We start from the raw sequence: 11375 nt of genomic DNA, 5'->3' as shown, positions 1-11375 counted from the left end.
CCAGAAAGCACACTGAAAGTTCACTATATGCAGCTTTAACTCCCAACGTGAGGAGAGCTGCTCGCACCACATTTCACATCCCCAGACAGCTGTAACGGCGCTGTAACCGGCCACGCTTTGTCACGGATATTGTCCGACAGTAACGCGCTTTGGCAAGAGGTGGCTTATAAAATCTCATTTATTTGGCTGAATTAGGCAAATCTTCATGGCACGTCACATTCCATCTCCATGGTGTGCTTCAGGGAGGGAAGGGGGAGAGGGAGAGAGAGAGCGAGAGAGAGAGAGAGAGAGAGAGAATAAAAAAGTAGACAACATCATTCCTCAAATGACATTTTGCACACTGCCATCTCATTACGTTCCATCACTTTCTCTGTAACGGTACGGTGTTGTCATGACAGACGCATAGCTTTTGCCCTGCGCGACACGTTTATTGATAATAAATGCAATCACGTCACATTGTTTGAATGGGATTCATATTTAGATATTAATTTACCAATCTAGTCGTATAAATCTCATTTTTCTTATCAAAGAGAAACTACACTTTGTATTGTTACTAAAATATATGATCAATAAACACTTTAAATCAAATACATTCTGAATTGTTTTGTCTCGTTTCCTACAAGTCAGACACACACGTTGCAGCAACATCAAATATTTCATAGTTTGACATGGCTGGGTTCACCTGCTGGGGGGCCTCGGGTAAAAATTAGCTGCTGGGCCCCTATTTACCCCCAAATCTGTCACCTTTCTGTGAAATGTGCACACTATTTCCCTGCTGGAATGACACACTTTCCCAGGTTTGCTGTGTCATATGATTAAATATAATTTGATCTAGAAATGTGCACCTCTTAATAAGTACAGTATCATTTTGAAATAATAAACGTCCAGAAACTATATCTTGACACAAGATCATTGTTGAGGACAGGGCCTCGGGATTCGGTTACACGGCTGCTGTATTCTCTGTCAGAACTGGTTGTCGAATGGTTGAACAGCTTTGAGATTTTTTGGGGGGTGCTGCTTATTTCCATAACTCTGTCAAACATGCAAATCCGACATTCCACTCCTCACTTCACACAGTAATTGGCCAGGTGTGCAGAGTTGAGAGAAGGAGCCAGTGTTTGAACTCCTCTTTCTATATCTCTGTTTTTCATTATTTACACAACTGTCAAATCACACTTTCTGTGCGTATTTAAACGATTGCAACGCTACGAATGCAACAGTGTGAAAGTGTGTCGCAGTTATCCTCGCATTTAAACAATCATCGTGCCTTGCACGTTTCTGTGATGGCAGGCTTTTCAATCTGGTTCCAGTGTGGCAGCTTTAATATTTTTTTTTTCCTCCAATGTGGTCAGACAAAGTGCCGTAGGAACCAGTTCTTCTGTAGCATTACCCAGCCCTAAGGGTCTACAGCCGCGCTAGCAAAATGCTAACGACAGCATGCTAACAGGCTCACAATGACAATGCAAACACATACATACAGACATAATGTTCACCATCTTAGTTTAGCCTGTTAGCACGCTAATATTTGCTAACTAGCATTAAAAAGTAGGTACGGCCAAAGTCAAAATCAATAGCGGCCGAAAAGATCACCGGGGTTGTTACAATTCATCCTGTGTGAGACACCATTCAAATGTCATGGCAATCCATCCGATAGTTCTCGAGACATCTAACTGACAATCGCAAATGTGAACCTCCATTGTCACGCGAGAGGAAGAGTCCGGGGACGTCTTAGGGGGTCCGATGAATTTTCATACAAACTTTCATAGCAGCCCATGCAATAGTTGTTCAGATATTTCCGTCCGGGCCAAAGCGAAGACATTGCCGGCCCTAGACCGACAGCTAGAAAAGCAGGATTCTGTGCTTTAGAGTTACACAGTGGCCCTGTGAATATTGGGGGCCCGTGGATGGTCTCAGGCCGTGGTGCAGGTGCCCACTTTGCTATGTTGGTAATCCAGCCTTGATGTAGGACACACAGTCTGCATTGGTGCCATGTTCGGTCCACGTATGAGGCTTTAACAGTTCAATTACAGGATCAATCGTGAATAATGATTAAAAATGTCAGTATATATAAATGCTTTTTGTGGAAAGAAATCGCTAATATTAACCTAGGTAAACTATCTGTGTAATCTTAAGAGTGCGAGTTATACATTAAGTAAACTGATTCACTGACTTTAGTTAAGGGGCCTTTGACAGATAGCGAACATGAGACAAAGTTTTCCAGTTCACAAGCCTCTGCTGCCAGGACAACAGAGGCGTCGGCGGGTCGTGGCTTGGGCCTGGCGCCTCAGTCTGGGCTCAGACACGAGGTGATGACCCGGTGGTGGTGACTCGCTCTGGGCTCTGAGATGTCGTCGGGTCGGGGCTCATTGGAAAGTGGCCTTAACCCTCCTCAGCTTGTCCTGGATCCTCCGCGTTTGTCGCTCGCTGGTCTGCTGGAAGCTGGTGTCGTTGTCGGCAGCCAAGAGGTGGATGTCAGAGGTGGCGAGCCGGGCGATGCGGCGCCGAAGGTAGTCCTGCAGCTCCCGGTCCGGGCTGTAAGGGTACACGGCCTCCTGGAAGGCGTGGACCTGACTCACAACCTTTGCTATGCTCCTTTGGATCCGAGGACGGACGGGGCGAGAGCACGGGGCGGCACAAAATGGGAATAAAGAGCAGAAGGAAAAGTGAAAACATGAAAAGCTTTTCTATCTAGGTGCATATCATACCTATGTTTCCTTCCTGGCAGCGGCATGTTTTTTTTGTCTGTGACCTGATTTGGAGAGAGCGGGGATAACCCCGGGTCCACAGCAACCAGCTGCGGCTCTGCCTCCTCCTGCTAGATCTCCTGACCCCAGCATCTGGCTACAGCCAGTCGCCTCTCAGCATCTGGCCCGAAACCTCTTTTCCAATCAAACCGCATCCCACGGGCGCCATCTGGCGCAACACCGGCACCCCAACTAGCAACCCAAATCCAACAGCTGTGCCATTACCATCCAACCGCCACTTGTTGTGACCTCAGCATCTGGTCGGCCATATTGGACCGGAGGAGAAGGACACGGGGAAAATGTGTCCTCGTAGCGAGTTGGCCGACTTTGTCATAGACGGATTCTCGGAATGTGGTGGGAGAGTTAATGACACTAACTGTTAGTATATTGTGCCACTGGATGGGACAGGCAGCAGGCTAATTTCACTGGCTGTTTGTCCATTTCACCAATGTCACACCTCTGACGAAAACAAATGAGTGCAAATTGCAGCATGCGGTTAAATCATGGTGGTAATGTAAAGAGGACTGGGCTTTTTATAAAAAAAAATCGATTGCTACAAGCAGTAGGCAGCGGCGTTACCGCGAGTCATTTTATTAGATTTGCCTTAGTCCCCCGACTCTACAGTCTGTTCACATACGACCGTGTTGCCAAATATAATAACAGCAGAGGGAAACTCGCTGATGGCACCACAGGGAGCGGTGCGTTAAATGACAGAGAGGACACCCGTCATAGGAAGGAGGTGGGCGACATATGCACAGTGTGCGGCGTCAAGACAACAACCTCTCCCACAATGTTGAGAAAGCAAAAAGGAGATCATTGTTGATTGTTCAGCCACCAGTTTACATCAATGTGAAGTTGTAAATTAAATCAGATTTGTATGCATTCAGATCTCACACTCTCGCTCCTGGCGTTGATTCATAAAGCTTCCTCGTATAAAAGAGTTGCTCCTAGTGACGGAATTCTTAGACAATTCTTCGAATTATGATGTTTTTCTAATAGTTTCCCCTCATAGTTAATAAGACACGGTCCTGGTGAGCAGAGGAGAAAATGGTAGAAAGGCAAGAAAGGTAGGAGATATATTCTGCAAACGCTGAATATATTGCTGATAATTACGCCTATTGATTCGTCAGACCTAGTTAAGTGGTCAACCTCACCTCCTCACCAGGCCTAACGGTTTTTTTCTAACGTGTATTTACATATGATATAACAGAACATGTTATATTGTGTAGCAATAAAAGCACGTGGCCGTCCAATATTTCTCTCTCCAAAACATGGATTGCACTGTTGCGACTCATTTGATTTTCCACGTGGTTAAAATGTTGCACTGGGAAGACTTTTCATAACAAACGAATTGAACTTTATTAGGGAGAACGTTTTTTTTATGATCCAACCAAAATCTTTTGCACGTTCGTTTCATGGAAGGTTCATTTTCATACCATCAAATGTCTGCATGAGGTTCAATAAATCAGACAGAAACATCGGTCCAGTGTTCCCTGACACAAACGTATTTTTCCAATAACTGACTATACTATCAACAATATGTATGTTGAAGCGTAACAATTAGCTGTCTGCATGTGGAGCTGACACAGTTTATTCTCTCAGTATTAAGAAAGAAGTGATGTACAGTGAGCCGGTCATCGGGTCTTTAATCACTTTGAACAGGGTTCATTTCGCAATAACGTCCCGCTCGCTGTGCGTCTTCCCTCTTATTGCACGGCTCCTTACTCAATCAATCAATCATTTCACACACGTCAACCAATCATGTTGCCGTTTACATCCACGTCTGTCTTAAATGTCATCACCTCATCATTTTATCCTATTAGACATTTGTGTGGAATTGTCATAGGTGCCATATACTTTTTCGTATGTTATGGTCGAAAATGTCTTTTGTGAGGTCAACTAAGATCTAATCAGTTCATCCTTGAGTCCAAGTGAACGTTCGTGCAGAAGAAATTCCCTCAAGATATTCCTGAGACGGACGACAGACAACCCGAAAACATAACGCCTCAGGTCACAGCTATCGCTGGCGCCGAGGCAGGAAAATGATCTTATTGCTTCCTCTAAAAAAAATGAGTCCTCTTGCTGCTGCTTGCATAGCAACAGTCTGTTATTCATACAAACAGAGCCTAGACTGCAGTAATAGACTAATCACAATCAAGTATTCAACAAATCTGTGTTATAAATGGATGAAGTTGTTTACTGTAACCACGTGTCCCGTTAGCAGCCAGATCAGAGGGACTACAGTAAAAGTGAGTCATCACAGTGCCAAGTTAAGGATCAGTGCCGTCATCATTATTCTATCATTATTTGCGCTAGATTCGGTGGCGTAAGGCCGTACCAACACCTCATAAATGCGGATGCGTGTTCCCAACGATAGGATTTTGCAGTAGGCTGCGTGAACTGATCAGCAATGAAACTCTTTCAGTTCAACGGGCGACAGCAGCTTGTTACAGAGCGAGCGATGATTTCCCCTCACCTGAGCTTGGTCCACTTGTAAGCTCCGGTAGTGAGGGTGAAGGCTCCGATCTCCAGCTGCTGGACGTGCATGGCCAGGATGTGCGCCGACGGCAGCGTGGGCCTCCTCCTCGTGTGCTCTCCCCCCATCAGACACAGGTCGTCGCTCTTCAGAAACACCTGAGGAGAGAGCAATTCATCCGCACAGTAGATAAATGAGCTCTTACTGGGATGGAGCGTTTTGAAAGAAATGTCCAATTAAGTCTCAGGCGCTTGACATCGGTAACAAGCGTGGCCGGCGTAGCGGTGCGCTGCCATAGAAAGACTCAAGAGGGGTTTTTTCCGACAAATTCAACCGCTTTACATTTCAAAGCCGAGAGAGAGCATACGCAATTCTCTTTATTGCAGCTTGGCAGGAGAGTTGCCAAGCGAGTGATGCGTGTTGTTCGATGCATCAGGTTCTTTTGGCGGTAACTTTCAGATGCAGAGCCAGCTGTGAGCTCTCGGCACACAGGCGAGTAGCTCCAAGCTGTTTTTCTATTGATTTGTTTGCCCTGCAGCCCAGTTTCACAATATGTGACCAGCCTGGCATTCAGTTACAAACAACATGCGTGTGTGCTTGCTCAAAACGCACTTACACACACATACACACATACACACACACCTGCACAGCTCGTAGCTCCTCCAGGATCTCGCACACCTTGGAAGACAGATGTTTCCAAGCCTGTTGGCAAGAAGGGAGGACGTTTTATTTAGTACCGTAGCTCCAAAAGGAAGACTAATTATACCCTGGCTTCAATGCAACACAAGAGTCAATGAACATGACCCGGGGAAATATGAAAACGTGTTCTATATTCTTGACACTGGTGTCTCTTAATTGTGGGTTTTTAAAATTGCCACGTCTTATTTGAATGCGTCAAGGCAACTTTCTCATTTGTGAAACTAATTAAATACCACCCAATTCTATCACAAGCTGAAGAAAACATGTTAGCTGCAGGGCATGTGACTTACTACAGAAAACTCCCGAGCGTGTGTGAGGAGGAATTCATGAGACGCAGCCTTACTGGTAATTGCCTGACAATCACGTTCTCCAGACCTCCGAGGACCTGCATGGCGGTGGCAAAGTTCCTGGATTCGTAGCAGTGTTTTCCTATCCACAGATACTTGGTCAGCAAAGCAACTTGTGTCTGCAAAGGGAGGAGAGCTTGCAATGAGAAAGACAAAAATGCCGAACGAGGCAAAATGCAAAAATCGAGGAGGGTCTTCACAGCCAGTATGCTTAATGCCGCATAATGAAGCGTGTCCACTGTGGGAAAAGAAGAAAAATAGTGTGCACAGAACATCGCAAACAGGTTAAAATGTCTTCAAATGTCAATTGCATCGGAGATGTTAAATGGCGGATGCAGTTTAAGTTAAAACCCTGAAAGCATTCAACGCGTCTTCTGAAGTAACACGAGTGTCATCGCTAAAAGAATTTGAGCTTTTCATGGAAAGTTTAAGCCCTGTAAGCAGCTGAAATTGTCAGCCAGTGTGTGAGCGATTGAGGGTAGCTGAACGTTCAGTCAAAGTGTGAAAGATGAAAGCAGTTGAACTGTCATTCAAGGGGTCAAGGCCTTTGCTTAACACTGTATTTTTCCTCCTAAAATTGCCGCACGTTGAAAGAAATAAACGCGACTCACGTTGCGTCAATCAGTTTACACACAAACCTTCGTCCACCTTTAAAGTTTTGGGAACAGATTGGATTTTCGGGCACTTTTCTTTTTGCATCCGTCGAAAAGCTTTCAGAGAGTTGTTCGACCACTCGAAGCCACCGTGCATGCAAATCATCCAAAATGGCATCTGGTAAGCAGATTCACTTTGTGTATCGCTATACATACGGGTGACTGAAGAACAGCCTGGAATTGGGGATGACAGCAAAACAAAAGATGTGCGAAAGTTTAGACAGTAGTGGTCGTCCTCTAGGCAGCTAAACGATATATAGCTCCTTGCTAATGTCATTCAGTCATTAGCCCCATTTAGGACGAGCGCTTTCCGTTCTGTCTCCTGTTGCACATTTTTCGAAAACAAAGACAATAATAAAACCCATCGGACTCAGCGTGCAGGGTCTCGGAGCGTAACGATTGTTATCGGGTGACGGATTAAGAAACCATACCAGAACTACGGGCTTGGTGCGCAAAGGCCTTCAGAGGTGAAAGCAGTTGAATTATCAGCTTGTCAGTCAGCACTTCAAGTAGTTAAACTGTCCGTCGAAGCGTGAAAGATGAAAGCAGTTGGAATTGAAGGGAAGCTGAAGCACCAGAGATAAACGTTGAAGTACAATGTAAATAGTTGAAGTGTCAGCTGGAGTATCTGAGTTTCTCAGCTTTTTTGTGAGACAAAGGAAAGCCTATGACATCCTACATCTAATGAAGAACTGCTCCAGGGTTTATATGTTTGTGTTCCTCTATGAAGCCTTCAACCATGAGACTGGAGAAGCACCAGAAAGCACATAATGGGGGAAAAGTCTGTGGCTGACATGAGAGTCCGTGTCCCATGATGAGAAATCAAAGCAAGAGGCTGCCTTTCATTTTTTATGAACCCCGTTGCTTTCATGAGTTCTGTCTCCTCTCACCTTGACGGAGTCACAGATGACTATTTCAGCAGAGATCCAGTTCGCAACACTGTCAGCATATGTGAGCAGCTGCTGGAGGTAGCTGTCTGATGGCGTCGCCTCACATTCAAGTGGACTGCTGCCCTCTGCTGGCGGGATATGCTGAGACACGTTCCTGGTGGAGGGGGGGGGGAGGACAGTAATACATTGATGAGTTCATTAACTACCAGACACTTTTATAATTGATTAGTTGTTTTAGTCTAGCAAAAGTGGCAAATTCTGAAATGTGAGGTATGCTTCTTTTCTCTTTTTTATGTCTTTGGGTTTTGAATTGAGGGTTAAAAAAAAACAAAAACATATGGAGATGTCACCATAGGCTCTAGGAGAGAGTAAGGTTTTTTTTCACATTCCCTTTTTAACTTTTTAAAGTCCCAGAGGACGCCGGCATCTTTGTCCGACAGTGCTGAACTCTCAGAGGCTGGAGCGTGTTAAATGTGAATGTGAAGGAGGTTAACTAAAACAGCAGAATAAAAAACAACAATATTACTCACAAATTACTCTATTTGACTAACTACAAAGTGAAATACCTTTCACCAAATGTATTTCTTTAGATTGATTTAAGAATAAAATAGATTTTTAACTGTTTATTCTGTATATTTGAAGATTGCATCTGAGGGCAGAGGTCTTTTTTTAAGATAAAGATTATTTTGTCAGCTCCTGGCAACAGAACGAAGCACAGTAGCCTCACGTGGGGCATCTTCTTAAATGTTAATAAGTAATATTCATTACCAAGAGCCTTTAAACTGCTATCTACGGCTGCTATTTGCCTACCACTGTCTCCCATTCATTATACTGTGTATGCTCAGCAGACGCTGCCGCAGATACATGAGAACAGTTCACTGTCACACACGTTACCATGTCAACAGGACCTCGTCTACTGGGCAGAATGGGAGAAAAAAAAAGAGGAAGAAATCAGAGAAACATGAAGAATGTGAACGCTTCCACTCAGGACACGAGGGCTCGGGGAATAGAAAGGATGTGAATCAAATGCTGTGGCCTTCACAGTTTACTCTACTAAGTGTGTAATGCTGGAACATTGCACTCACTTGTTTGGGGTCGAGACCTTGTCCCCGACTCCTTGTATTCTGGACTTGAGAAAATGAACCGGATGACATCCTTGGAACATCCCCTACAAAACAAGATGTAGAACTCTTGTAGTAATAACGTAGTAATTGGGTCAGGAGTTGACTGTTTTCATCAGGGTCTCGCTATGCATTCCTAAAGGCATGCCTCCCTCTAGTGGGAAAAGAGAGACGGCAACGAATAGTGTGCCGGTTGTGGGGGTCGAACCCCGTGCACCGACCTGCTGCAGCAGGGTGAGCTGCTGGGTTACGTGCTGCGCCCCGTTTTCGTTCCGGCTGAAGGGGAGTCGCTCCTCACTTTGCAGGCAGACGCCGGGGAGGTCGTCCGCCGGGGAGCCGTAGCGAGGCACGGGCAGGGCGGCGGCGATGGAGAAGGCCCTGTCTTTGGGCAGGGACGCAGAGGACTCCACCGCTCTGGAGAACCTCCACTGCAGAGTTGGAAAAAAGAGATTTGACGAGACCGGACGCATGCTCTGACTCATGTAAACACATGAATATAAGGTTTCATACAGGGTGCTCTTGTTCAACAGTAGACATTCGTACTTAAAATACAGTTCCCAAACAAAGCATAGCGTAACTCGTCACCGTGTGAGACTGACCTTTCTCACAAGATCCTCAGTAGACGAATGCACACACATCGAATCCTCATCTTCCTCAAAGCTGACCAGGCTTCCTCGTCCTTGGATCCAAGTCGTACAAGGGAGGCTGCGGAGAGCGGCAAGAAGGGCCTCCCCTCGGCTGTCTACGGGAATCACCTGTGGGACACACACACACACACACACACACACACACAGTTTGTCACGGAACAAGTCGTCTCCGTAAAGTGCAGAGCAAACTGCATGCTTATGTGTCTACCTCAGCATTAAGGAAGTTTTCTAACGTATCCACAAGGCTGGACTTTGGTGTGAAGTCCACCTGTTTACAGTCTGTTATCCAGAACTGGAGCAGGTCCAAACTGCGATGGAGGATCTTTACACAGTCTCCCGACATGTCTGGACCTTGTCTGCCAGGGAAAACAAACATTATGCTCATGCAAGCGGTGCAAGACGTTACATACTGTGTGCTATTGGGCATTGCCGTTTGTAGTTTACAGGAGAGGCCTGACTGGAGATGCACCTGTTTTTTTGTTAGTATGCTGTACTGTGCATAGTCGTTTCTATGTGTTCGTGTGTTACTGGGTGTGCAGTACCTTGCAGCACAGATGAATTTATCCATTATGAACTGCAGCAACTCCTCGGGAGTGCAGAGGAAACGATAGGTGTACAGGAACTGCTGGATGAAGCCCTCCATGGCAGCGTTTCTGTGACGAAGGAGCACAGCGACACGGAATTAAGCTCAGAGAGCAACACGGCTCACAAGATTCAAAGATTTGAGACAGAATGTGAAGAGGTTACAGTGTTGACGTCATGTCAAAGACGTCTATGTATTTGCGTCGCAGAGATTCTACTGAAATGAGCGCGCTAAACAGCTAGCCCAGCTAGCACAAGTCCTAGATTTCACTCTTTAATCCAATAAACAGTGTGCACAAACTGTACAGTCCGGCTAGGGGCAGAGTAAACACACAGATGAATGAAAAAAATAGACTAAATAGATTACACTGATGGCTGTAAATTGAAATAGTATGGACCCAGCAGGTGAAATGCTGCCCTCTACTTGTTTTGGAGCATGTGGCCAGATCTTAGACGGTCACTTTTCAATAACATCTAGCATTGATCATTCCACTGTAAATCAAGGATTATAGTAACACAAGAATGAACAAGGAATTGTTTTTTCTATATAGTTCCTCATCCTAGTCAACCTAAATGTTTTTAGCATATTCCCTCAACTCCTTCCAGAGGAACCCTTCCAGCGCTCTCAGACCATGTGGGGAGATGTTACTCCTCCCCGGGGCTTCTTCACCAGGTGCCCTGATGCTCCCTCTTTCAGTTGCGTCATACCAAAAGCCCCCAACAATCCCAACATTAGTGTTGTAGCGGGTGTCATGTGAGCTGCCAGACAAATGGGTATTCATTCAAGATCCCAAAAAGTCAGCGCTTCCTCAACCACACACCCAAGTGTTCACAGAATAGAACTTATTATTTCCTACTTCATCCAGCCAAACATAAACTAGGACTCAATTGGTTATCATGCTTTCAATAATAATTACAATAATGTAAAAAACAAATCAAATATGTCGGAGAGGCACTTTCAAATGACCATGTCCAATGTGAAATTTAAAAAAAAACTTATTTCTGTCTTTACTACAAAGACCAGTGTCCTTTGCTACATTATCTTTGATCGATGATCACTTCTGTCCTCTTTTTAGGAGAATTATCTGTTAATTAAAAAAGGTGAGTTGGGGGGCTTTTATCAGCCCTGAGTAGTACCTGAAGTATTCCCTGTTGATGCAGTTTCCCGTGGCAACAGATACAAAGCAGATGCTCGGGAGCAGCAGTGATCGTGTTC

The 11375-nt window shown here is 45.2% G+C and overlaps 1 protein-coding gene across 1 annotated transcript in view; it reads right to left on the bottom strand.

Moving 5' to 3' along the window:
* Positions 1-2363: 2363 nt before the first annotated feature.
* Positions 2364-11375, bottom strand: part of kndc1 (kinase non-catalytic C-lobe domain containing 1) — a gene marked incomplete at both ends in the record, with an annotated part of 32427 nt that continues 23415 nt past the window's right edge. The window contains 10 exon segments of the mRNA XM_079168457.1: positions 2364-2592; positions 5221-5378; positions 5863-5922; positions 6263-6385; positions 7810-7963; positions 8895-8977; positions 9152-9358; positions 9530-9685; positions 9786-9933; positions 10120-10230. Of these exon segments, the coding sequence (XP_079024583.1) occupies positions 2364-2592; positions 5221-5378; positions 5863-5922; positions 6263-6385; positions 7810-7963; positions 8895-8977; positions 9152-9358; positions 9530-9685; positions 9786-9933; positions 10120-10230 (1429 nt within the window).

Source organism: Pholis gunnellus, assembly GCF_910591455.1.
Source record: "Pholis gunnellus genome assembly, chromosome: 11".
NCBI lineage: Eukaryota > Metazoa > Chordata > Actinopteri > Perciformes > Pholidae > Pholis > Pholis gunnellus.
The sequence above is the reverse complement of the archived record's forward strand: the minus strand, read 5'-3'. Positions and strand labels throughout refer to the sequence as shown.